The sequence below is a fragment of the Blennius ocellaris genome (assembly GCF_963422515.1).
Source record: "Blennius ocellaris genome assembly, chromosome: 4".
Taxonomy (NCBI): domain Eukaryota; kingdom Metazoa; phylum Chordata; class Actinopteri; order Blenniiformes; family Blenniidae; genus Blennius; species Blennius ocellaris.
Window position 1 is genome coordinate 19,601,627 of NC_137653.1, and position 26,620 is coordinate 19,628,246.

The 26,620-nt window shown below is 45.1% G+C and overlaps 3 protein-coding genes across 8 annotated transcripts in view; all 3 read right to left on the minus strand.

Annotated features, from left to right (window-relative positions):
• Window positions 1-85: 85 nt before the first annotated feature.
• trpc4apa (transient receptor potential cation channel, subfamily C, member 4 associated protein a) lies at window positions 86-13,284 on the minus strand (the record flags this gene model as incomplete). Its single annotated transcript, XM_080494719.1, has 18 exons — window positions 86-2,500; window positions 3,898-4,104; window positions 4,258-4,370; window positions 4,597-4,708; window positions 4,797-4,937; window positions 5,040-5,130; window positions 7,060-7,245; window positions 7,337-7,395; window positions 7,480-7,611; window positions 7,702-7,844; window positions 7,939-8,124; window positions 8,229-8,430; window positions 8,934-9,062; window positions 9,170-9,225; window positions 9,317-9,374; window positions 9,461-9,577; window positions 9,680-9,808; window positions 13,159-13,284. The coding sequence occupies 18 exons, from the start codon at window positions 13,282-13,284 to the stop codon at window positions 2,363-2,365; spliced, it is 2,325 nt and encodes a 774-aa protein (XP_080350845.1). The 3' UTR covers window positions 86-2,362.
• Window positions 13,285-15,536: 2,252 nt separating this feature from the next.
• LOC308128738 (src-like-adapter 2) lies at window positions 15,537-18,954 on the minus strand. Its single transcript, XM_080494404.1, has 8 exons — window positions 18,819-18,954; window positions 17,720-17,832; window positions 17,539-17,638; window positions 17,372-17,473; window positions 16,849-16,952; window positions 16,350-16,502; window positions 16,129-16,258; window positions 15,537-15,772 (listed from the first exon to the last, which is right to left on the minus strand). Exons 2-8 carry the CDS (start codon window positions 17,790-17,792, stop codon window positions 15,649-15,651), a joined length of 786 nt encoding a protein of 261 aa, XP_080350530.1. The 5' UTR covers window positions 17,793-17,832; window positions 18,819-18,954; the 3' UTR covers window positions 15,537-15,648.
• A 2,280-nt stretch (window positions 18,955-21,234) lies between these two features.
• Window positions 21,235-26,620, minus strand: part of LOC308128990 (protein NDRG3-like) — a 37,378-nt gene continuing 31,992 nt past the window's right edge. For 2 of the 6 annotated variants that reach the window (XM_080494722.1, XM_080494723.1), the window contains 8 exons: window positions 25,885-25,941; window positions 25,461-25,564; window positions 24,679-24,744; window positions 24,539-24,590; window positions 24,369-24,416; window positions 24,258-24,293; window positions 24,122-24,173; window positions 22,283-22,833 (listed from right to left, as the gene is read on the minus strand). In XM_080494722.1, coding sequence (XP_080350848.1) covers window positions 22,520-22,833; window positions 24,122-24,173; window positions 24,258-24,293; window positions 24,369-24,416; window positions 24,539-24,590; window positions 24,679-24,744; window positions 25,461-25,564; window positions 25,885-25,941 — 729 coding nt within the window. In that variant the 3' untranslated portion in view covers window positions 22,283-22,519. Of the gene's footprint in view, window positions 23,707-24,121; window positions 24,174-24,257; window positions 24,294-24,368; window positions 24,417-24,538; window positions 24,591-24,678; window positions 24,745-25,460; window positions 25,565-25,884; window positions 25,942-26,620 lie in introns of all 6 variants that reach the window. The other 4 variants (XM_080494727.1, XM_080494724.1, XM_080494725.1 and 1 more) reach the window with 4 other exon arrangements.

The window sequence follows — 26,620 nt, forward strand, 5'->3', positions numbered from 1 at the left end:
GTCCACTCTTTCTTCCACCCCCCCCTCCCCCTTCATGTCACCAAGGTTATGAAGATATACTCAACAAGGACAGTCTAACCAAGAATTTATTATAGCATTATTTTGACAAACAGCTGTTAAATAAGGAAAACAAGGTTCAATATCAGCGTTGATGGTAAAAAAAAAAAAGAAAAAAGAAAAAAGGGTCATTTCTTAGAATAACTTGGAGAATTTACACCGTTTCATCCACCGTTAGCAAGTCCCAGTGAGGTGAGGTACAATCACATCTGATCAAAGAAAAAAAAAAAAGGACAAGCTTAAAAATGTGTATAATAATGTCCTCACCATGCTAAACATTGCAAAAAAAAAAATTCATAAAATCTAGTTAAAGTCAAAAGAACGAATCCAAAATAAAACCCAATAGTGTGTGATATTAATGCAGCATGTTCTTGGCCAAGAGGATAACGTTTCAAATAGTTTTCTATACAAACTAATGAATGAAATCTAAGGCCTACTAGGAGCATCACACCACGTAACCGTCGAGAACCGGTTCTCTTGTGCATCTCAAGGAGGGGTCGCTCTCGCGGGAACTCTGATCGCAAAACTACAGAAGAAGTCAGGGTTCAGAGATTGTTTTGTTACTTTGAGGAGCTCACAACATTCATGCTTTCCATACCTCTGGCCTCGCGTCGGGGACGCCGAGAAGCCATAAGAGAAGCACTTGTACTTGCGTCAACGCTCATGGCAAAGCACAGAAAGAGGAGTTCAAAGTATGTTCACACGCGTCAAGAGTTAAGACATGCTGAATGAGAGCTAGAAAACAGAGTTAATCAGCTTCAACGCAAACAAAAGGCTTTGAAAGTGTCCCTCCCCCCTAAAAAAAAAAAAGAAAAAGAAAAGAAAAGCTGAGTTTGTTTGCATCCCAAGGCGGCTTTGCACGAGTAGCTCATGTGAGAAATTGCCCCCCCGATACATTCACATGATGGGTGCGACGATGAGTGGCGACGTTGCCGGGACCAAATCTGAACAACTGGTCATTCGCAGTGGTTTGATCTGCTCGATGTCGGGACGAAGCATGAGGTAGCTGAATCTATTGTACTTCTCCAACTGTTCCAATGCAAGACACCAAATCAGCCCTTCCACTCCCCCGCCCCTCCTCCACCCAAACCACCTGTGCCGTGCGAGAAGAGGGATTGTCATTCTCACCTTGTACTCGAAGATGTTTAAACAAAAATGCTAAAAGAAGGTAGCAGATATTTGGCTGAAGGCTGATTCACGTGAAACCTAATCCTGTGTGGGACGAAACAAAAGTCTTACCCCCGACGCTGAAACCTGCATAGTTTAATCTCTTCCCAAAGCGCTGCTCGCAACACGGGTACAGAATGAAGATGCTTGTGATAAACAAATGTGGAGCAATATGGTGAACAATAAAAACAAAACGTGTGCAAGGTTTCATTCTACAGTTTGTCCAGAGCTAAAAAGCCTCCCCCCCCAACCGAACCAAAAGAAATCAACAAATACCATTTAAGAGAACAAACAAAAGACGAGTCCCTGGGTGAAGCTTCAGAAGCCACAACAGAACACTTTTTTTTTTTCTTTTTTCTTTTTTCCAGGTGAGAGGAACTCTTGTGATATGTGAACATGTCAGCCGGCCCCTCAAGCCACCTAAAATGTGCCGAGTAGAGCCAGAAAGCACCAATCAAACGACGGCCACCTATTAAAACGACGGAGCCACGGACAGTTTTAAAGGCTCCTTCGGGAAGACGCCAATGAAAGCTCCAACGTCAGCAGCTCGTCCCCGCCGGAGGTCGGCCGGCGGAGTCGGGACAGAGTGAAGGTAGTGCGAGAGTGAGGCTGGTGACTCCTGGCAGCCCTGTGACCCGCCACGCGTCTGTGGTCGTCTCCAAACCAAGTCCACGTGAAAAGAATCCTTTTTTTTTCTCTCTCTCTTCTAACATATTTTGTTGAATCATACATATTTTTTCATAGAATCTTGTATAGGTTAATATAAAAGGCTCTATTTGAATTTCATCTAAAGCAAACAACCAATGCAGGTGCCGTTTTAAAAGGTCCTTTAATTGTCTGTAATTCCAAGTGGCCAATCTGTGGTGGGCGTACGAGGTTCCAGTTCTCCTCCTCTCAAGAGGAGGTCGGAAACCGGAGAGAGGACGGCGGCCCGGTCTGCTCGCCCTGGGGGGAGGGGGACAAACTCCATGCAAGTCTTAGAAGGCAGACGAGGCGAGTCTTTGCATCCGTGGCGCCGTCAAAAAGCGGCAGGATGCCTCAGCTCACTGGAGTCGCCACCGGCTTTTAGGTGTCCGTGCTCCCTGCTGCCGCCTGCCCCGACCCGCCCACGGTGCGTCCGGTGCACGCGCCCTGGGGGTCAATCCTCCAGCAGGTCTTTGTCTAGGTCCATGAAGGGCTCGTCGATGTAGCTCGCTATGGCACACAGAGAAGTCCTGTCTGAGCCCAGCAGCACCGACACCGTCTCCTTCCAGTAGCTGAACGGGATGCAGGAGCTCTGCGAGGAGGACGACACAAGCGTTCAGGGCGGGGAGGCACAAATCTGGTCACAGTGAGGGACCGGTGAATTACCGCTTGACCAATTAAGCTCAATTTGAAGACCTCATACAGTCAATTAGTTTCCCCAATATTTACAGGATAATTATAATCACTCTTGAGCTCAAATGTGATTATTGGAGCTTTTTCTAAGCATCAATATTGAGTAAATGATCTGGTGGGCCACAAAGAAGGGAGACAGGCCATATGTGTCCCTCTCAGGTTCACAGCAAAAACAAACCCGGTTCATTTAGCCTTCTCTTATAGATACACATAAATGAGTCGTTTCATGTGGCATTCAGATCCAAACTATTATTGTTGTCCACTCAGCTGCCTCTTTTATCAGGTACATTTGCATCATATAATGTGAACCAGGACCAGAAAACATTCTCATGTTCAGTTCGTCCTGGAGGTCATCAGGGAGACATTCAGTTGACTTCATGTACATTTCTGACGTTGTACTTTGCTCCGATGTCAAGCAGGACAGTATATCATTATTATTGGAAGAGTTTCTTTTAGTCCACTTGTTGCATGCATGTTAATGGGGTGGCAGAAATATGAGCAACATAATAAATGCATTGACATCACAGCAATCCACCTTGTGTGATGAATAATAATAAGAGTGGTTATGACTGTAAAAAGCTTCTGAACTTGGCAGCTGCGACTAATATTTTCTGCCACTTGGGGGCAGTCAAACAAATGGAAACAAGCCGCAGTGCCTGGTGGAGGACATTCAGCTGATTGTTCCTCCACCCGACAGAGAGACAGAACATTAACACTCGTGTCCTTGGTCACTTCCTAAACGTAGGTCGTGATTCTCACTCAATTTAGGTCAACTTCAACTAGCTCAGTCCCTGAAGGAGAAATCAGGCTTTTCAGCTATTACATGTGTTCATATAGGGTATCAACAAGGCCTGCATACTCTCGGGTGCAGAGTGTGTGTGTGTGTGTGTGTGTGTGTGTCTCTTCACAATGCAGGGTTTTGTTATGTCTTTTTCCAGCCACACTTGCAAATAACCTCGGATTGAATTGAAGTAGCTGCCGTGTCCATCTGTAGGAAAGTTTTACCACATTGAAAGTTATAAAAGAGTGATTCTTTGTTTGAAAGTTGGAGAACTTTAAGAACGCCACTCAAAGGCGCCTTGAAAATCACCCGTTTCCAGCAGTTCCTCTATCATTTAACGCACGGCTGTCTTCACGCATTTATACTGCGTTATGCTCTTGAGGTTTTAATAGCATGTGATTTGCCTTTCAGCACGAGAGACGGAGACGTGGAGAGAATTCTCACTTCCTTACGTTTCAAACCAACACGTTTGCTGAAGCTCCGACCGCGAGCACAAAACTGTGGTGGACACTCACGTTCTCCAGGCAGGTGCTGTCTTTGTCCTTGTTGAGGTAGTGGCGCTGCCAGAAGCGCAGAAGGTTGTGGAAGTTGTTGAGCAGGCAGCCCGGGTACTTCTCGGCGTACTCCTTCTCCCGCAGGGCGTTCAGGTAGAAGGGCAGCTTCGCCTTTCTTCTGGCCAGCATCAGGATCACCAGGCTGGTGTTTAAACAGCTCACGTTCTCCTGCAGGGAAATTTAAGTTACGGCACGATTTCAATACGATCTGAAGTTTCACCAGGATTATGTCAAAATGAGATTCATTTGATTTTGCAAAGTGGAGAGAAAAGAGAAAACAAGCACTCTTCAGAAAACGTGAACGTGAAAATGAAGTGAGACCTGTGTGAGCGTCTGCACGTTAATGATGTTGATCAGGCGGAAGAGGAACGACAGCCTGTTTTCAACTCGGGCCATGTAGGACAGCAAACAGCACTCGGAGAGCACCTCCACCACTGAGGGGACCAAACAAGACAGATTTAGGAGAGACGGCGACTCCAAGCAGGACTCAGTTCACATAAACACAATCGATGTTGTTTATTCACATAGAAATGAGACAAAATGGAAAAAATAAAAACAAAACTATGAAACACATTTTAAGCAGATTTAACTTTATGGTTATTAAAAAAAAAAAAACAGGACAAAAAAAGCCTGTTAGCACCGTCTCCATCATGTGTTCACCTTTCACGTCTTCAGTCTGGCTCTCAAAGCGGTCCAGTGACAGCACGATGCAGCGCACCAGCATGTTGGAGTCCACCAGAGAGCTGTTGATCTGCGTCAGGAAGGTCTGGAACTGGAAAACACAAACGCATTAGGCACGCGTTGAAAACGATACACAAATATCAAGACCATACGACACGCAAGGGTTTTAAAAATTCCACCTTTTCGGGAGTGTTGACGTATTTGTTGAATCTCTTGAAGGCATCGATGTTGAACTTCATGAGCTCCCCGAGCAGGTCGAAGTAGCTCTGAAGGACGTCTCGAGACGTGCAGCCGCTGTCGATGATGCAGAACAAGATGTGCTGCGGGCGGAGGAAAGCAGAGAAGAAGTCATCCAGGTGTCAGCAAGGAGGGAGAAATTATATGAAAAGAAATGATCATCATCTGTGGCTGCAGTTTTTTACCTCAAGTAATCCTCTCTTCAGGAGGAACATTTGGTCTGCATAGGACGTGGCTCCCCGTAGAAAACTCTCCACCGCCCGGGCCTGCCAGAATCTAGCAAACGCAAAAACGGAGAGAATCAGCAAACCCAAAATCGGTTTGAAAAAGTGAGGTGGTCTCATATTTGGGCTCTAAGAAACAAGGCGTCTGTTCTTTGTTCGCGTCATTTAGATGTTAAGAAACATGGTGTGATAGTGTGTATTCCACAAAGACGTCAAGGTGTTCCAAATATTCAGATAACTGTAACCTCCGAATTTTAAAAAAGTACAGTGACGCCCTGGAGGTCAAACCAACCAGCCAGACGGAAGGTTCAACCAGAATTTCAGTGTGATTGTGTGTCAATGCAGCCAAGACTTAAAATAAGTCAAGATGCCTGTTTTGCAGGTTAACTGACGAGTACAGAATAAAATAAAATAGTGTAGGCAGATGCAGGTTTCACATGAGGGTTACTGCAAGTAAGGGGTGGGATTTTGCATTAAGGTTTACGGGCGCAGGTGGGTACGGTTTAGTAAAGCTGGACCCCTTGAAGATGGAATGATTACTGATGTACAGGAAATATGGAATGAACATGACTAGAATGGTTGTTCGGCTGAAGGAACGGAACATCTCCAAAGAGCTCAAGATCCCCGTTACGGAGTTTGATGCCGGTCTGGACTGGTGGAGATGATTCATGCTTGTTTTATGGAGACAAACAACTGTGGACAAGCCTGGACGAGGACTAAACTGAGATCATGAAAAACACCCAAAGCCCCCTGAATCAAGAAGGATTAAAAAAAATACACCTGCACTCAAAGATTATTCTGACATTTTAAAATGTTTGTTCACACGGGTTCAATTCAACAAGTCTCACAACTTAAAGAAAGCGGTTCATTTCCACAAAAACTATTTTTCCAAATATGAGCCTTATAAAAGGGGTGTTGTCGACATGGAATACGTTCTCCTGATGTTCCAGAACAAGGAGGTTTGACTCCGGAAAGATATCGGACAGTTTAACTGACTGACTTTGTAGGTGTGAAATTGTGGAAAATGAATAAAGAAATGAAATGAAATAAAAAAGCAACCAGGGATTTTGACTGCATGAAACATGTGAATACTGTGGAAAGAAACGGACACTCAAAACAGCTTGGAGCTTCTCCTGCTGGAGTCTGACACTCCACCACCCACTGCATCCAGTTCTGTACACTTTAAGGATGGCTCAACCACAACTCGGTCCCATGTATAAAAAAAAAAAAAATCAATAAACAAACATTTTCCGACAAGTGTGGCCCTAAACAATGCAAAAGAAGACTCAACTAAATTTGCATACAGTGTTAATGTCTTGACGTCAATGACGACTTTGAATATTGATCCATGTACAGAGAGAAAGCAGTTTAACCCTGGCAGCACCAAGCCGCATGTAAACCACATGTATAATTCTCCAGTCGTTGATTATTTAGTTTTTTTTAATAATATGGATAATGTGGACAATTGTTTTAAGTTGCTTTCCTGCTCATTCCATAAGTTTGGACCTCTATGGCATCGACTCAAACTAGTACATTTCAGTTTCCCCTATTTCCCTTTTAGAAGCAGCTTATTCATCGTATTATGTTGGTGAGAAGGCAAGTATAATTTAACGAGTTCACACAATCTAGTATTTAACCTGCCAACAACATTATGCATAATACATTCATTGTGCTAAAGATTCACTTCAGGAAGCTTTAGGAGACCATACTTATGGAAGAGCGCATTTGTTGAAGAGTTAGACATTGACCATAGAATGACTCTTGTGACTTTCTTCTGTAGTTTCAGAAGTTATCAATGAAAGTCGAGGACGTATTACGACAGACAAAGTTACAATAATTCAAGTGAGGCTCAGAGAGATTGGGACCAACTGTCTTGTTTTCAACAATAGCCCTACAATTTTAAAGTTTTTTTTAACAGGTATGAATTCATCTATATTGATTCCTAAAATATTTATGGAATCAAGGTTTCCATGATGCTCACCTGAAAGAGGAGTCTGGAGGCTCCCTCTTCATGACAGTGAGGAGGCGGGTGAGGAGGCCCTTCTTGCCGTCACACACCAAGCTTCTGTCTGTGTTGACGAGTGCTTCTACCTCAGGGATGTTTGCCTTCATGGATATGGCACTCAGCTCATTGAGCTCCTGGCTATTGAGGAGGAGATACTTGTTCCTGAAAGACAGAAAGCACATTTGAAAACGTACGGTACAAGTATAAATGTGCGACGCCACATTGAAAGTCACTGGACTAAAGGGTTACTCACTCGTGGTGATCGCTGAAACTCTGAAGTAGTCGCAGGAACTGGATTTTGAAGGAGATTTCCTGCAGGAATAAGAGAATAAGCTTAAAAGGCTTGTTTATCACGAGACAGTTTTGACAGAAATTACTGGGTGGAGAGATCCATACTGGACTGCAGTCACAATTCTCATTCTGGCCATGCACCACGTGATTTGAAGCAGTGTATTTCCTCCAAATCAGCTTGTCGAACAGGTTGTTGAGTCCTGGGATGAGACGGAACTCGGCCAACATCTTATGAACCTGGAGGGACGGAGCAAAAAAAGTCAACGAAGGGGGAAAACACATCCACATAATCGACAGCCATGTGGTTTGCTTGATGGAGGAAAGTACCTGATTCCTCTGCCGTCCCATGAGGAGGACACAGAGCACGTATAGCACTTCTACTTTATACATGATCTCATGGACAATCTTCATGGACTGAGGCAGCCGGTGCCTCAGAGGGCTGGTGGACAGAGAGCTTTCGTCAGACGACTCTGGAGGAAGAAGGAAAAATACAAACGTTTCAACCAAAGCTCACGGGACTGAGCAGACGCCCGGCAGCAACATCACTGGCGAGGCCCGTCAGACCTGTACTGCTCTGCTCCGTCTCCTCAGTCGCCATCTGCATGAGGGCGTCCAGCACCAGAGCGTTGTCCAGCCACGTGTACCAGTCCTCCAGCTCCTGCAGGAAGTTGGCCCCGGTGGCTTCAGACACTTTCCTGGTGGCCAGCTTACACAGCCGCTCGATGAAGCCGGGGATGTTCAGCAGAGTCACTGTGAGTAAACAGCGCGACAGTCCCACGTCAATAGCCGTCACCTCGCGTCCGCACATTTAATTGTGACGCCCATCAGACTCCTCAACTCCGATGACGACGTACCCTGGTTGACCTCTGCCCGCGAGGGGCTCGCGTTGCGTTTCTGCTGGGCGTTTTTGGCCAGCAGCGTGTGCTTGTCGTCATTTCCCACGTCCGGTTCTGAGATGGTGACGGACAGGATCCGGCAGAAGTTGGCCAGCTGCTGCTGGTCGAAGCTTTGAACCAGGCCTGAGAGGTTGGGGATGCCTTCTAACTGGATCATTTCCTGGAGAATTGAAACCGATGCACGGTTATCACAAGAAACAAAGCGCACAGACATCGACAGTATTTGATTGAACACAACTTTTCTTGGCAAATACAGGAATTTACATGTAATGAGGACCATAAGTATAACAAAGAAGCCTTACCGTTTCTAGAACACACGTATGTTTACAACATGCAGTTACATTTTCTGTTTACTTTGTGTTTTTGCACCATCCACCAAAGAAATGCCCTCATCCTGTAAAGTTGTTTTTTTTTTATGGTACATGGCAACGAAGTGTTTCTGATTTTGTTGCATTCAGAAAATTAAGAACCCTGTAGCATCAGACGTTTCAGCTCTCAAAAACAATGTAGCTACATATACATTTAGCTGGACAATTAAAAAAAAAAACACATCTTATTAAAAACCGAACACTTTTTCTTAGGATAGCATTTTAAACGACGTTATTTTTCACCAAACAAAAAGGTGTTTACATGCTGAGGAATTCAGCAAAGTTCAACTGTGACCTTTTTGACTCCCAGAATGTCTTCGATGAGGGTCGCGGTCTGTAAGAAGGTCTTTTTGTTCGTCATTAGAGTGAAGAGAAACAGAACAAAATCATCCCTCGCTGCCAGGCTCTTTGTGACCCCCTCCGTCTATGAAGGGAAAAAAAATAACTAATTATGGACGTTTGGTTCATGAGACCGACTCTAATCTGCAGAAACAGACTGAAAGGACAACGTGGCTCATTGTGGATACTCACACATATACAACAGTTGTAAAGAACACTAAGGCAGTCTTTGACCAGGTCGTCATTCACTGTTGCAACAGAAACAGAGAAGTTAAGTCGACCCGTCTCATTTTTGATAGGATATAAATTAAAGCTCACGTGAAAGGGGGGGATTCTTACTTTTGGGTTTTTTCTTCTGCATAGTTAGCGTGGGTCTCATCAGGACCTCCACGAGCAGCTGCAACGAAACACAACAAGTAGGAAGTGAGCCATCACTCCCTCCAAGGGTCACATGCTTCCACACGGTGAGACGGTCAGGCTTACATCGACTCCACCAAAGAGGTCGAAGGTGTACGTGTTGGGGAAGGTGGATTCCTGAGCGGTCTTCCTGTCCTCCGTGACAAACGACATGGCCTCCATGGACAGCTGGGATGATAATACCTGACAAAAGGCCAGCGTTGACATGTCATCAGCGTCAGCAACGCCACAGCCTCCCTGTGCTGTGCTGCGCTGCGCGGGGCGGGGCGGGCGACGAGTGGTTACCTTGAGAAAGCTGTGTGCCTGGGAGAGGTCACTGTTGGGATGGCTGCTCTCGTAGAGCTTCTGCAGCAGAGTGGGGATGCCATGCCACTTGGCACGTTTATCTCTCTCCTGGAGCAGGCCTCCGGGGAGCTGCAACACAGAAACAGAGGACACTTTGAATAGTGCAAAACACAGGCGTGCAAAAACAACAAAGCATGACCGTCGATTTTTGAGCTTCAAAAACGTGGGAGTCGCAAAGGTTTTGAAACTTTATTCCCACATAATTGCGTACAGAGAAACAAATATGGTGAATCTTTATAGGAATGTATAAATACTACATGAAGTGTGAAAAAGCGTCCCTCTCCATATATCAGGCGTGTAAACCATAAGACATTACAAGTCAAAGAGAGGGCTTCCTTAAATGGGGGACTACTGAAACAAAGAGAAGAGAAACTAAAAGCAAATTTTTAAATCACTGCAGTAAAAGTCACAAGACGAGTGTGGCCAGTGTTGCACATAGCCAGTGATTAGAAATATACTGTGAAGCTGTCAGATCCTAAAGTTCACCCTGCTTTCATTCAAAATTCACACTCAAGGAGTGGAGCTGGAATTATGCAACAATGTAAAAGACGATGTTCTCTCACGAGTATCCATCTGGTTTGGGAACAAACAGTGTTAAAGTGCAGAATGCATATCAGCAGTATGACTTTAGACACAATCCTAGTCAATCACTATGTACTGAACTGAGTCATGTAGAGAAAAAAAACTGAAAAGCTTTTAATGTCTATCTTTCTCACAAGGAGAAACTTTGTATTTCCAATTAGCTGCATACAAACAAACAAAATCCCACAAATCACCTCGACTGCATCAGATCACAAGAGGCTCTGTGAGAACTCAAGCGGCTGCAGCTGAAGGCCCGTTCCCCTGCGGGTGTTTGTAGACAACTACAACTTTTCATCAACAAGATGTAACCCATCAGCTGCACTATCAGGCTTTTGAAAATGACTGAGATCCAGAGACAGAGCTCCACAGAGCTGCTCCCCCACATGACAGCAGGTTGACAGGGAATAATACAACAACCCACGACATGAACCATGTGTGAAAAATCCAGCACTTAATCTCAGGACAGGTAATGTACAGGAAAAAAATTAAATATTCGCCAGAATACATGGGAATTAAGAGTGCAACTGTACAGGAAGCTCACGGTTCGGTCTGAACCACGGTTTCAGTTCGGTATGTTTATTTGTGTGAAAAGAGAACATGTTTTTTGAAGCGGCACTATAGATCTGTTGAAAAGCTTTCTCAATAAGACAGGTTTGGGGGTTTATTTTGCCGGCATTACCTTCTCGACTGTCAGAAAATGCTACATCAGGGTGCTTATGCTGGAGGCGTATGCTAGTATTGATTGTGTTTCCTTTCACGTATGCAACATATACAGACACTGAAATGTCTGTTAACTGTTTTCATGCCCTCGTCGCTGCACTGAACAGCGAAAACAACATGATCCCACACTGGAGATTTGTATGAAGCCGGCGCGACTGGAGAGGGAGCGGAGGTCTGACATGTCAAAGTTTCATAAAACATCTAAACTAGCAGTAGTGGAACCAAAACGAGGACAGATTCAGCGACTGCAGTGTTTAGCCGCCATGTTGGTCCAGTTTGGACTCCAGAAGCAGGCAGCCACCGAGTTCGTAGACGCCGTTTAGTGGCCCACAAGCAACATGGCCACCAAGCATGCCATTTTCATATGCGGTGCATTTTCACGCGAGATTAATAAAAACACACTGTGGACACGCGAGGCCAGCTTCACTTTCCCCAGCTCCAGTTGTGGGCAAAGTCACAACAGTGATTGGAGCGACGCACGCAAACAAGCCTGCAGAGCATCAATACAAAATGAATTGCAAAACTGAAAACCCGCCGTCCATAAGGGCATATTGACCGAACGGTTCAATATTTTACAGAGAACCCAATGGGAATGGTCCACAATTTCAAGCACACACTCAGTGGAAGTGTATTTTAATCTTAGTTTTGCACGTTAAATTCCAATAGCTTGCGCTCTTGTCTTACAGTGAGAAGGTCCAGGTTCAAAGTTCCATCCAGGCATTTGTTTTTTTGTGGCATTTGCAGATTCTCCGCACGCAAGCATGGGTTTCCTCTGGATACTCTGACTTTGTCCATCATGCACGTAAGGTTAATTAGTGACACTAAATTGCCCCTAGACATGAATGCAAGCGTGTCATTTTTTGTGTTTGCCATGTGATGGAATGGCAACCTGTCCAATGTACCCTCTGTCCTCACCTCCTTGGATGGATGTTTCATACTTGTATATGTATTTTTTGTGTGTGATTTCAATTCAGAGGTGCATTTTATTGTGGTATGTGTACAACCACAATCAGTTCACAGGACCACCTCCACAGTGAAGTCAGAGAGACACACTGGTTGAATTATAGCTGATAAATAAACTAAATTAAGTCACCAGGGCACATGCAGATCCATCAGTCATTGGAAGTAGAGAGTGTTTTCTTGGATTAAAGTCAGACAGTGTCCAAGTATGGGGACGTAAACCAGGGGTAGGGAACCTTGGTCCCTCGAGGGCCGCAGTCCTGCACGTTTTAGATGTCCCCCTGCTAAAACACACCTGAGTTCTCATGACGAGGCTCTGCACAAAGCTTGATAAGGAGCCACTGGATAATTGCAGGCAGCTGTGTTGACGTGAGGACATCTTGAAAACGTGGAGGACCACGGCCCTGGAGGACCAGGGTGTCCCTACCCCTGCCCTAAACTACCCAAACCAACCTGAATCAAGAGTGCAATTCAAAAAGTTACCAATACCATGTAAAACAATCGCCTTGTTGTAATCAATACGAGTCCTGTTATTGTTCAGTTGCTCGGGCAGCTGTTGTGCGGGCTCCATTTATGGGAACGATAGTTATTGTGGCTCCTGTCGAGGTTACGTAATCACCTGAGCCGTTCAGCTGGCTTAGCTAAGGTAGCTAACGCTAGCAGGCGATTCTGCTCTTAATGCACCAACTGTGCATTTTAACCACTTCAGAATGTTAGAATCACCCAAGCAAGACTCCCGCGTTACAAGTACGAACAAATACAGTGCGACTGCTTTCGTTTTGAGGCAGGTTTTGGTTTTGTTTTTTTAAATCGCATTTAAACTTGGCCTTTAATGCTAAGCTAACGCGGAGCTAACAACAAAAGAGCCACCGAAGCAGCGGAGCGCTCTTCTCAAAACACTTTCCGACAACACGGCGACGTTAATTCTGCGTGTCAGTCAGCGAACGTCCTCCCGGTGGGAAAACGCCCGTGTTCCACTGCAATATCCGCGCTTGTGACATCTCGGCCACTCGTGAGGACCGAGCGGAGCGGCGCGTCTCCGGGACAGGCGTCCTCGTTCTCGGGCTCGCCTCCCGAGCTCGAGTCCCCGGCCTCGTCGGTCAAACTTTAACGGTTCCACCGTTCCGATAAAACAACCCAGGGGTCACTTCGCTCACCTGTGTGCCTCGGCTGAAGCCCTTGCCAGTAATCTTACTGGCGGTGAATTTGGTGACGATGTTGCCGGCGCAGAGTGTCCGTTTCGCTCCAGTCGAAGGGGAGTCGGACCCCAGAAGCGTCGCCATTATTTCTCCTTCCTGGACTGAGCCGCTCGGCAGGAAGTGAAAAGGCTTTGATGAATTATTGGACGCAATTAAGCGGCATCTGCTGGCGTCGCCGCAAACTCTGCAAACATCCACACACACCTCTGTGCTCAACGGCCCGGGTTCGACCTCAGCTGTCCGCCTCTGTCAAATACAGGAAACGCTCCTCCTGTGCTTTTTCCACCATTTGTTACACAACCTTCAAATCTTTTGTTACACTGCAGCCACAGGAACGTGCTCACTGAAGGCTCGATATTAATTGACTAAAAACAAAGGTTTTCCACAGGATTTGCAACCTCCCGAGCATCACATTGCTTTGTCTTATGCCAGGCAATGGATTCTGGTTAATTGCTAGACTCTTAATGCTTTTTTACATTATATTTGATCATGAAAGGCTGTTGTGATAGAAGAGGAGGGCACACAGTTGTGCAGTGGTTCATACTATCTACTCACAGTGAGAAAATCATGGGTTCAAATTAGGGGATGGCCAATTTAAGTGGCCAATTATATCCCTTAGAGAATAATTGATAATCGTCCAAAAGTTGGCCAATTGACACCAAGCTTCACACTTATTTTTCACTAATAAAATGCATAAAACATGTTTTTTTTTTCTGATGTCCTTGTGTTACGTATGCAGTAGTAGAGGATGCTCCACTTCATTTACATTATTCTGAGTGAAGTAGTGAAGAGTGAACAGCCGAAGGTGCAATCGAGTGAACAGACCGCTTTACCTCAGTGGTAAGTTTACTAATTTGTGAAATAAAACTACTCTAAGTTTCTCATTCCTCATGACGTGCATCAATGTGTCATTCATCAATTGACTGATATGTTAACTAGATCTTCATCCATGCTCTTATCGCTGCCTTGGCCAGACATCACCATCTTTAATGTGACACATCCCCGCATGTCATTGCTAATCGACATAATAAAGGCTGGCAGGTCACACTTGCACACAGAAAATGTATTCGGCTGATAAATCGGTTATCTGAAATTTTATTTATTCCCTAATATTGGAATCAGTATCAACCCCAAGAGATTGGCTCCAGCTCCACACTGACCAGGATAAAGGGGTATAGAAGACAGATGGATGGAAGTCGTGATAGAAAGTTGTGAGTCTGAGGCCTGGCCTGGTCTTTTCTGTCTAGTGTTGGTGCCTCTTTTTCCTCTTGTCGGACAAAAACATGACCTTGGGGTTAATTGGTGACCTTTAATTGTACGGCTGTCTGTCCCCTGCCATGGATGTCCCCACTGACAATGAATTAGATACAGCTGGATACGTAAATGATGGCTCAATGGACTGTTGGGATCCACACCAGTACAAAGAAAAACAATTCTCCTGGAAGCTTTTAACTTAGAATGAAGCCATTGATTGTGAAAACGTTTCCCTACTGTGTCATTCTAATCCATCTCCATAACATTTGTATTACAATCACTTGTAAAATTGTTTGTATCAGAGTTTCACTCTACACGTGTTTCTTTTACATCATGATTTCCTCAAAAAAAAAAATAGAAACAAACAAAGAAAAAAAATCTCAAACAGGGAATCATAGGAGTCTTTTTTTTCTATTCAGTCTCACTCCAGCAACCCCGGGTGGAAGGTCTGTCCCAACCACTGGGCTACAACAGATATCTTACTCACTTTTCAGTTTTCAGCTCACACCTCCTCTGCTCCACTCTCTGGACACATACGAAATACTCCTCTATCTAATAGAGGTGGCTATGGCTCAGTAGGCTCTCAACCAGGTAGGTTGCAGGTTCGATCTCCTATCTGTCCATATGTTAAAGTGTCCTTGAGCCATAAACTGCTCCTACTGGATTTCTGGATTTGTGGTGTGTGTGAATGGGTGAAAGTGACAAACATTTTCATTATTTAAAGGAAATCTATTTACAATTTAATGCAGGAGAGCATTTCCTGAGGTGAACATCTGCCATACAATGCAATATAATTAAAATAATGTAACGCAGACTCCCTTTTAACCAAAACACCAATAAAACAATAGTTTGGAGTCGTCTCACAGGAGTATCATCCTAAAATCAACAAAGCCAATAATGTGAACATTTTTGTGGAAATTGTCAATGAGCCCACAAAGTCGGGGGGCCAGGGGTCAGCAGTTGTCCACGCTGTGAGACAGCGTGCCACATCATCGCAGTGTAGTGTCTCAGCCGTCTTGCTGTGCCAGGACAGTCCGGGGGGGGGGGGGGGGGGGGGGGGGGGGGGGGCTATGTTTGGCTTTGCAGACGGCCTCTTCTTGCATTTTGCTGCTGCTGCAACTGTGGTCGAATAGAATCCGACGCCATTTATATCTCGCTGACTTTTATTGTCCCAGTCCAACCCAGAGTCTGTCCTCAGGTGTCCCAGCTGCTGTCGTCTCCCTCAGTCATTTGGAGATAGGAGGTGATGGCCTCCCTCAGCCCCTCGCTCACGAGAGAGTGGTCTGACTCGGTCCTTTTCCTCCTCAGGATCACAGACCTGCAGGGCACAATAAATGCATGGGTAAATTCCAACTTGGTAATGCGGTAATCTGGCTGTGTCACATGCATGGCCCGCCGATAACTCATAACGGATAAATGCTGCACAGTAAAAAAAAATAAAAAAAAAAAAATCTGTGATTTTCAGACTGCACATCATCCTGCTCTCGATTTGCATTGTGTACCTGGTGCGACTGCGTTACACATCGTCGCTCGTGATTCACATCCAGTGGCACCACACTGGTATGTGTTGGCATTGCCGTTTGTTATTTACGCCATTTACTGGCCTGCAAACTAATTGATAGAGTGACATCCTGCGGTGGTCATTTGTAGAAACAAAGAAAAAAAATGGCTCACTTGGTGATGTCTTTCCAGTTGATGGTTGGCCTGCGGATAACTGTGGGAACGGGCCTGGGCTCTGTCGCATTGTCCAAACCCCTGATGAAGCAAGGCGCCGTCAGCAGGCAGCACAGTCCAGCTGTCAACTCTGCAACAGGAGGCAGCAGATCAGTGTCACTCTTTTGGGGTTTTTGCATTCTATAAAGTGAGAAAAGCTACGGTACAGCCTCAGAGCCGACCTGAGTAGTGTTCCACCAGGTGACGCAGGGAGGGGAAGGTGAGCCGAGGGGATATGTGGACCCAGCCGTTCTGGAGCTGAGAGATGCGGTAGTGTTTCACACAATCCAGGGAGGAAGAGTTGGCTCTTCTCAGGACCGACAAAGAGTAGCCATCTGAAGAGAGGGACAGCACAAAGAGGCAGCGTTAAATAGAGAAAACTGCAGTTTTGTGATCGTTTCAAGTTGAAACAGGGGATGCAAAAACCAAAGAATAATAAAACACCTGGTCAGGTGCATTACCATCACATGCATAATACAGACATAAAAGCAGGAAATATGAACTGCTTTTATTGAAAGTAAAAAAAAAACTTTAAAAAAAACTACATATGACCAATATAGTTTTATAAGATAAATAGTATTTTGACTGATGCATGGAGCCACACAAAACCTTCTCTGTCAGACTGGGCATTTAAACATTTTTTTTTTTTTAATGGTGGCAACATTGAAGCAACCCTGTCACCTCTGCTTGACTCCGACTCCCTGATGAGGAAGGCTCCACTCTGGTTGTTGGGATGCCTGAGCAGCTCCTCCGCTTTGCACCTGCTGACGCCTTCGAACAGCCACCTGCACAGGAAGCAGGTTCAGAACAGCGGGACAAACGGTGTCACGCTCATGACAAAATGTTTTCACGTTTGGAAAAAAAACCCCAAAAAAACCAATCCACTGGAACAACATCTGAGCAAAATCTCCGCCGGAGGAGGAGGAGGCTGAATATGTCAATGCACAGAAGAAAAGTTCCAAACATCTGTCTCCACTGATGCAACGATTCACCTCCCACCTCTGAGGGAACCCCCCCGCTCCACCCTTGCTTGTCTTTCCTACGTCTTCCTCTGCTCTCTCTCTCTCTCTCTCTCTCTCACACACACACACACACACACACACACACACACACACACACACACACACACACACACACACACACACACACACACACACACACACACACACACACACACACACACACCGCGGTGAGAGGAACTCACCCGTGGGTCACCTTGGCTGTGTAGATTGTGGGGATGTAGCTCTCAAAGCCTGTGCTCGCAGACCTCACCAGCATAAACTCCCCGTCGCTGTTCGAGGAGAAAAGTCAATGATCACTGCCTGCTTCTTCATCGACAGGTGGAGGTGGGACACCGAGAGTAACACCTACTCTGATACGATGCTCAGTTTCTCCCCGATGCACATGATCTGTTCTGCGGGGGCGAATGATGGGTAGTTACACAGGGAGACAATCACGCCTTCCTGCTGGTCTGCAGAGAGAAAGGAGGAAGTACTGGGTCACGCTCTTCTAGAGTTTCACATGCGTTTGCTCATGTTGATATTGAACCTACCTTGTGTCGCAGGTTCAGATGAGTTTTCAAGGATGGTCAAGTTGGATTGATATCTCGTGGGGCAGTTTCCCATTTTCCCTGGGTAATGTGTTACTCTGAAGAGGCCACAGTGACTTCAAAGGAAATGAAGAGACAACAAAAGAAAAGAAGGACAATGTTATAAGAAATTGTTATCCGTGTAAAGGCCTTCATCAGTTATTTCATTTCACAATCGGAATGGGCCATTGTTTAAATTACTGAAGGGTTTATAACCAGGCAACAAAAGCAATGTGAAACAGGAAGGCGCCTCACCACAGAGACAGTGATATCCTGTGTTAAGTTTCCATGCAGCATGTAAGTGAGGAATCAGGCTTATTTTTCACAAGATCTTGAAAGATGAGATTATTTTATTGTAGTGACGTGTGCAGTGTTGGCTTACTGACAGATTCAGGGAGATAATCAATTATCTTGAATAATGTTTCATATGGCAAGAGAGAATCGGTTCAACACGGAAACATATAGGAAATATGAAACAATAAAAAAAAAATATATATATATAGCAACCTCAGATATGAGTCAATGTGTCATTTTCCAGGTGTGGATGGTGGAGGAGATTAAATCATTTAACTAAGTTTAAATCACAAATTGTAGCCAAAAAAAACAACCAACCCACAATATGAATGAAAGTGTATCCATTTAAATATCATACTAGTGTTAGGACTATTCTATTGTACTGCCATTGTCTTTTTCGATGCATTGATGCAAGTTAAGATTTCTTAAAAGTATTCAAAGTTGAAGTCTGGATATGCTTTTGAAGTAGCAGCATGGGACTGTTTGTTTCTTCAATGCATCAGATTCACCAGCATACATTTCACCCAAAAAAACAGCTCGACAGTCCCACATCATAACTACATACATATTTGTGATTCACGAGGTAATAGAAGAAAAGAGTAATTGTACAGGAAATATGTGATGATCATGGTTTTTGAGACCTTGCATAGTATCATAATATAGTCAAATAAAATATCTCAATGAAACTTATTACTGGTTGATTTGGTATTTTGGTATTTGCAAATTGAAGTCGGAAAAAACAAATAGAAAAAGCCATTGACCTACTCACCTTTAAATCTCACAACAAAGTGGTGTTGTTAGTTAAAATCCCAGTTCTTTTAGGTATAAAAAAAAAAGAAGAAACAGCTTGTCACCCTCCTCTGATCTGTCCCCATCAGAGTGCTGGGCTTGTGCAGCTGTTGATGTGGGCCGACTGGAGAGTGGAGGCCTCCCGCCTCGTCTTTATATATGCGGCACCCTGCTGGAGCTTCCTGTGACGATCGAGACTTTGACGTCCTGGCTGTTGATGTCTCTCTGATGCAACCCGTCTCAAATGGAGTGTCTGTCGTTTTGTCTTGTGGAGCTCTGGCGCCTACGCACAAGGCGTTTTGTACACCACATGCAGAACGTGGTGCGTTTCTGTGGTCTGCAGCAATGACTTCAAATCAATGGAGATAGTTCCTGTTGTTGAAAAGACAAATTGCCGTCGTCCGCCTTCAGAGGACAGGCACCATGTTTTACTCTCATTGCATGATGTGATATTAACATCAGATTAGAGTCACGAGTCTGCAGAATCACATGTGCAGCAGAGGAAAACTTCGGCTGGTCAGGAAAAGTCTGCACTTCCAAGAAGTGTAGCATTTATTTGGTTTAGAATCACTCAGATATTCAGTGGCTGTTTGGTAATGCTCTTACATATTCATGTATGTTGAGTGAACATTTCAGTGATGGAGATGAGATCGAGACACAACTATTGAATCTCTCCTGGTTCAACTGGAAACAATCACACAGGAACAGATCAGATCGGTGCCGAATCACATCAGATCACATCCGTCGGCACAGACGGAGAAAAAAAAACAACTTTTTTATAACAAGAAATCAAACCATCTCATCCTACCGTGTCACAACTCAATTATAGTTCTCCATAACCAAATACAGCAAATGTCCAATTTGTGATGCGTTATTTAACTTCACAAGTGACGCGGTTCTCGGTAAAACGTTTCATTTGTGATTCATGGAGTCTTATCTTGTTATAATATTCTAATTTGAAATCATGTGTGTGTGTTTGCCCTGTAGAGGCCTGGTGACCTGTGCAGTGTCAGCAGGGATCAGCTCCAGCGCGCCGTCACACTCAAGTGGATTAAACCGTCTGAGAGACGGATGCATGGAGATCCTTGAGCACTTTGTCTGTGTGTGAGTGGAGAAAGGTTGGCGATACAACGTGCGGAGGGAAACGAGTTCTTTATCGTTTGATCCAATAATTATTTTTTCCAAAAATTATGCAAACATTCATGCTTGTGTGGCTGGTTTAATAGTTCCCTGTGCTATTAATCAAGACAAACTTGCAGCGAAGTACAACAGAGGCCAGAATGACTTGTGACAGGAGCATCAGGCCTCACATGAGCGCACTATTCAAGTCCTCACCAGCATTTCCTACTGGATCAGGGGTCTGGGAGCCACTTTGGCCTCTCTGTAATGACGCCTGGAGGTTCAACAAATCTAAATGCAAATGTTTTCATCTACATTTTTAAAGGGATTCTATTAATGCAGGTCAAGGTTTCTGCCGTCACCATTTTCTTTTGTTGGATAAGTGGAGGGAAAAAGTAATCGGCCTCGATTGTAATGTTCAGGGTACATCCTGGAAAGGTCAAAACAAGACAGACAACAGCTCACTCTCATTCACAGCTACGCATAATTTCAGAGAACAAACTCCAATGTTTTCTGCATGTCTTTACACCGTGAGAGAAAACCGGAGCGTCCAAAGAAAATCTATATACATAGGCAGAACAATGCAAACTGAAACCAGGGACATTCTCACCGAGTTAGGTGTTAACCACTATGCAAATGTGCAGGATAGAGTGACTTTTCAAAAGAGGTAAACAGATGGAACAGTAGCTTTCATATAGATCCTATTGAAACTAATGGCCTCAGCAAGTTTTCAAAAAGCAGAATCTTTGACATTTTAAACATCATTGTCCTGCGATTCAGAGTTTAGAAAATGGCACAGTTAACATTGGGTGTTATATAGTTGAGGTAAAACAGCATGACCTAGTTTACAGGGGCTCTTCAGAGCCGCATGGCGCAGATTCAGGCGAGGTTTTGGTGAAAGAATGACTTTTAGGAAGTGTCGATGGTCACTTACAAGGCAAATAATTTTTATATGGTCAGAGGTCAGGGTGGAAAAAAAATCCAGGCTTTTCAGGTCATGCGAGCTGAAAAGCCATCAAAGAAGTTAAATCATCTCATTTGCAGATCAGCTGATCACCTTTTTTTTTTTTTTTTGCTCCAAACAATGAGTGCAAAAATAGACTGGCTCATCTGTGACAGCAGCAGGTTTCACTCAGAAAGGAAATGAGAACCAGTGTGGTTGGAAACTCACTGGCCACAAACACCTCACTTTTCCACGAAGAGAACGACGGCGAACACAAAGCAAACCGCCCCGACGTGAGCCTCGTTAGACAAGAAGAAATGACTGACAACGCCGGGCATTTTCTCATCTTGTAACTTTATTCAGTAGTAATATAAATGAGCTGAATCAGCAGACGGTGACGAGCGTCACTCGGCCCCCTGGAGTGACGGGACTCAAGACTTTTCAAATAAGATCCTGCTTGTTAAAAGGTTGTTAAAACATCCAACTGAATACTAAGTTTCAACTGAACAAAAAAAACGTCAACACAAAGCGGGAAAGAAAAAAAGAAAAAAGGAGACGACGAGATGAAATTACAAAACGGTCGCTAATTTATGGACTGCAAAGCGCAACTCGATGTGGTTGGAGAGTGCAAAAGCGGCTCACTGCAAGAGTTGGACTTTAGTGTGCTGCAGTTACGCAACGCGACTTCCACAACTCGTTCACCTGCCTCCCAACGTCCCCGTGCTCTCTGCAGCTCTCGCTATAGTCTGTGACTAGTTTGACAATAAGAAACAAGATAATGACTTACAATCAATGCAGTCCACATATTAAAGAGTTAAAAAAAAATAACAACAAAAAAACAAGCTGACTTTGAACACAAGGAGGATGTCTACAGTGTGTGTGAAGACAATTTAAAACAAAGACGACGTGGAAAAAAAATAAAAATAAATACAAGGCTGGACAGTCGAGTCAATGATGTGGTTTTTTTTAACTGTTGGAAAATACAACACAGATTAAATTAGTCATGTTTGGTGGAAGGAACGTGACCGTGACAGTATATTCAATATAACATCTCATAATATGCATCTGTTAATATATTCATTACATCCTCCTTTCTAATCACATAGGTCATTACAGAGCCTCCGGGCACAGGAGGGGGGAGTAAAAGAGGAAGGGGGGGGGTACATAAGTTACTACAGGGGAGTGCAGGGACAGAGTGTGTGGGAGGGGCTTTAGCAGGAGACCTCCATGGTCTGAGGCCTGGCCTGGCCGTCCAGGCCCCCGGCGCCGCCGCCTTCCAGCAGGCTGTTGAGGTTGTTGCGACTGCGGCTGCTGTCCATGGAGGTGATGCTGGAAGAGGAGGCGGTGCGAGAGCGAGCCAGACGAGTCATTCCTGCTGACGGCACTGAAAACAGAGTGACGCGCGTTAGTATTCCGCTCACGGTGGTGCAGTGTGGGAACGCGCACAATCCCCGACACCACAGCAGAGAGAGAGAGAGAACAAAAAGAGGTGCTTGTCATGCAGGTAATTCTCCAACATGGAGACTACTCAAATAAAGAAAAAAAAAAACCACAACAAAATGTGTGACAGACTTGAAAAGCAACAAATCGGCAGTAGCAACGATCCAACTGAAGCCACATCAGCAGTTCATGCAGCAAAACGGGATACTGAGGATGGAATCCATGCTAACGGCAGACTCCTGCTGAGAGATGAATGTGGCGGAAGTATGCAGAAAGCTCTCCCAGCGAGCAAGAGCACAGAACGTGGCCGCCGTCGGGAGCGGCCGTTGGGGAGTGTCAAACGGCGCTCTCCGGAGATGTTTCTGCATACGCTGACATTCATCCTGCGCAGGGCGGGTACAAGGCTGTCGGGCTCGAAGCCTCCCGGCCTGGCGGCCGCACGGGACTCTGGTACCTGATTCGTTGCTCAGGTGACTGAGAAGAATGTAGGGAACTGCAAGCCACGGTTACAAAAGGGGGGGAAAGAAAGGAGAAAGGGTTGAAGAAGGAGAAACGTCACGCCGCTTCATCCCGTCTCGCCCGAGGCGCCGATGAAGACGAGCTCACTGTGTGGTGGCAACAACAGGTGAAGATATTGTGGCATGTGCGCTAAACTACAATTCCTCAATTCCTGTCCCGATTGGCTGACGTCCTTCTGCATTTCACACTGTGGCAACATGTTAATGACGGAAAAGCAGCTTTCAAAAACGCGCCGGGGTGTTGAGATTTATTTTCCACACTTTTTCTCGGCATGAAAACACTTTTTAATCTGCTCTAATCCCGCTGTGGCATTTGCTCAATAGGGGGACTCGGTTGGCCTTTAAAGCAACAGTGAGGCGCTGACATAATAGCTGCGCTTGGGGCCGCGGCCCACAGAGGAGGGTTTGGGAACAGGGAGGGAGCAGAGGAGAAATTAGCATTTAAGAAACACACGGAGACAGACGTGGCCTCAGTGGCTCGGTCATTCAGAGCCTCATCCACCCCGTGGATCGGAGAGCGGTCGGTGCACAGCAAACCAGCAGAGTCTGACAGGGATGTGTTTGTCGTCTCCTTTGCCAAACGAAGGGCCGTTAAAAAACCCGGAGGCCTGTTTAATTATGCACTTTAAGTCTCTCCTGAATGGAGACCAGGCCGCATCATTAAACAGTTCTGGATAGAAAAGCACAACAGAAAAATGAAAGAACATTTTTTGTGTGTTTTTTTTTTTATAAAATAAAAACCAGAGGGTGACTGTTGAAGCACACTCGGCGCTAGAGTGCTGCCGTCACTTCACGCATGCTAAAAAAGCACTACCACCTCACCTACTGAGGGTTGTGGGTGCCACACACTGGAAAGAGCAGAGAGGAAATGTGTGTTAGCATCCATGGAGCCACGCGGGGCCGCCTCTCCGCTCTGTGACCAGCGCTGACACACAAACACACAAAACAACTGCTTTCTATTCAAATGCCGCTGGCCACAGTCCAAACCCCCATCAGCAGGGGTGTTTAGCAACAAGCTCTAGGACGCTGCAGTGAGAGAACAAAAAAAAAAAAAAAAAATCCTCATTTAAGTAACACTTGTCATTGCGAGCACGTCAACAGGAAGCCCGGTGGAGATCAAGACGAGCTCGGACCACAAACACGTCAGTCCGAAGTCTGTAAACAACCCTGACCACAGAGTCGCCCCGTTTCTACACCCGGTCCCACCTTCAGGATGTTTTTACATTGATGTACCGTGTAAAAGGTGAGATGTTGTTGACTTACTGTAGCCCATGCCCTGAACAAAGTACTTGAAGGCTTCGGCGAGTTTCCCCGGCTGCAAAGAGATGAACACATTGAAGTGGTCGTCCTGGTTGAGGACGGTTCCTGACAGATGTTTCTCAAGACATTTAAAACTCACCTGGACAACCTGGGGCAAGCCTCCACAATCGGCCATCTGAGAGGAAAATAGTGTTAATATTAAATCCTTTTATACATCATGTTGGTGTCCCCGGGAGGATTTCTACATCACCTTTAGCAATGTCGTCTTGGTAGGATTTAACCTGGAGTTGCACTCCACCTGAAACATCAATGAGGAGTAAAACACCAAAAAAAAACAAAACCCCCCCCCCGACACAAATAACAGCTGCTCCCTGTCAGTGATGCTTCTCAAGCTACAGAAGAAGATGAGCTGTGACTCACAACGGCCTCCACCGCGGGCGCGGTGTCGCCCACCACCAGCAGAGAGGGGCACCTGCAACAGAGGAGGAAGAGTCCTGGGGTCAAGCCGTGGACTCACCCTGCAAATACGTTGACCATGTCTGGCCCCCATAAAAACCTACGTTAGTGTGTTGACCGTGTCCTCGTTCAGACCCACAACTGGCCTCTCGATCTCAAGGTCTCGGCGGCTGGTGCAGGAGGACAAAACACAGAGTGATCTGTTAGCAACAGTGAAGTAACACAATCTGGCAAAAAATATAAGGTCACTTGGCACAACCTTTTTTTCTTTTTTTTTTTTGTGCTGTTCAGTTTTTGTATTGTGCCCTTGTGCTTTGTATTTAGGTCAGCCTCAGTGCAACTACGTTTGATACTAGAAAAAGAGTGGCCAAGACACAATTAGTTACAAAGACTTCAGGATCCAGGCGAGGACTCTGATCCGTCAGCGAAACCGCGTTATCGACATCTCTGGATGATAAATAGTAGCATCCTGAAAACATGAACAGTGTGTTGACATTACCGGAGGAAAATCTGATTTATGCCCAACCAGTTGCTGCAAAGTGGACACATGGCCATCAGAGCAAACAGTGGAACAAGTGGAAAAGCTATGGGGAGTTTTGCTCAGTTGAAAATCCCCCTGACGACTTAAACGCAGCATTGACCTTTCAACAGCCACTGTTTGTTTCCACCGCTCAGTTGAAGACGTGCGGCCGGTAGGAAACCAGGACAAAGCGGATCAATGTAGCAGAATTAAAATTGGTTTTCCCATCCTGGGTGAAGCTGAGATCTGGAACGCAAACGTACCTCAGGACTACTAAAACCAGTCTGCTTACATCCATGTAAACAAAGAGCACGTTAAAAAAACCTGAACGCAAAGCACATGTTGTCACGTTTCACTGTGTCGTACTATTGGTAGGATCCACAGAACAGGGCCAGGTTGTCCTGGTTGATGTCCTGAGCAATATGGAGGCGGTAGGTCTGGATCAGCTCCTGGTTGTCCGTCAGCTCATCCTGTTGAAAAGAAGAGACTTAATCTGATACAAGCGGGGAGTCTTTAATCTAATTAATGCACCTAAAATAAAACTACTGTGAGATGGAGGCCACATACGAAGAGTAGTGTGTTTAACTTTGGTTATTAAAGTTTCTGTACGTCACAGTTTGCCAGTCGATGTGTGCCACGAGGACAAAGGGAGAAATAATTAGCAAATGTCTGTTCTAGGGAGTGAGATGAGTTGGCGGCCTCGAGGGAAATCAACAGAGGCCTCCGGGAGCTTTAGTAACTGTTTCACAATGTCGATCAGCAAGTGCAGGGATCGTAATGAAAAACTCACCGTACTGAAGTGGTGGCTCATGACGATATCCACCAGGTTACTGGTCCACCCGGACAACTGTGGACAAGCAGAACGAGCACGTCAGGGTACATTCGAGAGCTGGCCTTTATTGATCACAGCCTAAGAAAACCTCGTTTGATGCTTTAACCGTCAGAAATGACTCACTTTTGTCGCTCGGTGGCCGTCAAGCAGAAAGCCAAAGGGAGCTACTTTATGGCGTTTTAATTTAACACTTACATTACAAACCGGACAGGTTTTAGCAGGTGAACTTCTCACAATCACAACTCCTCCACAGTTAACGAAATTACCAAAATTTAAAAAAACCCAGCAGAAAGAAGTGAAATTAAACTTTGTCTCTATAATTCGGAATAGTCCGCGTCTTCTGCAGTACGTTCACCCAATCACAGACTCAAAATAGGTTCCAGACTTCTGGTTTGATTTAAGAAACTCCTTCACAACAGTTTCAACTCAAATGTGACTGTGAGAAAACAAGAAATGCAAAGTCCACAAGTCAGAATGTCCAATAGCTCGCAAGAGGACGAGAGTGAACACATCTAGATTATGCAGTCTGACGGAATGACACAGTACCACGCACTCTCTCTGCAGTCTTTTTTAGCCACAATTAACCATTTCCTGACCTGCTTTAAAACACAGACTTACTGATGAAGCCTTTTGATATTCTTTAAATAGAACCGTCCCAAGTTAAACTGAGGAAACCGAGGACGTTTAAAAGACT

Excerpts from the sequence above, each read along its gene's own strand:
- LOC308128738 (XM_080494404.1), bottom strand. The coding sequence starts at position 17,792 with ATGGGAAACTGCCCCACGAGATATCAATCCAACTTGACCATCCTTGAA. Across the intron at positions 17,474-17,538 it reads AAACTGAGCATCGTATCAGA|TTTCTCCTCGAACAGCGACG; the intron begins GTAGGTGTTACT and ends TGATCATTGACT. Across the intron at positions 16,953-17,371 it reads ACAGCCAAGGTGACCCACGG|GTGGCTGTTCGAAGGCGTCA; the intron begins GTGAGTTCCTCT and ends CTTCCTGTGCAG.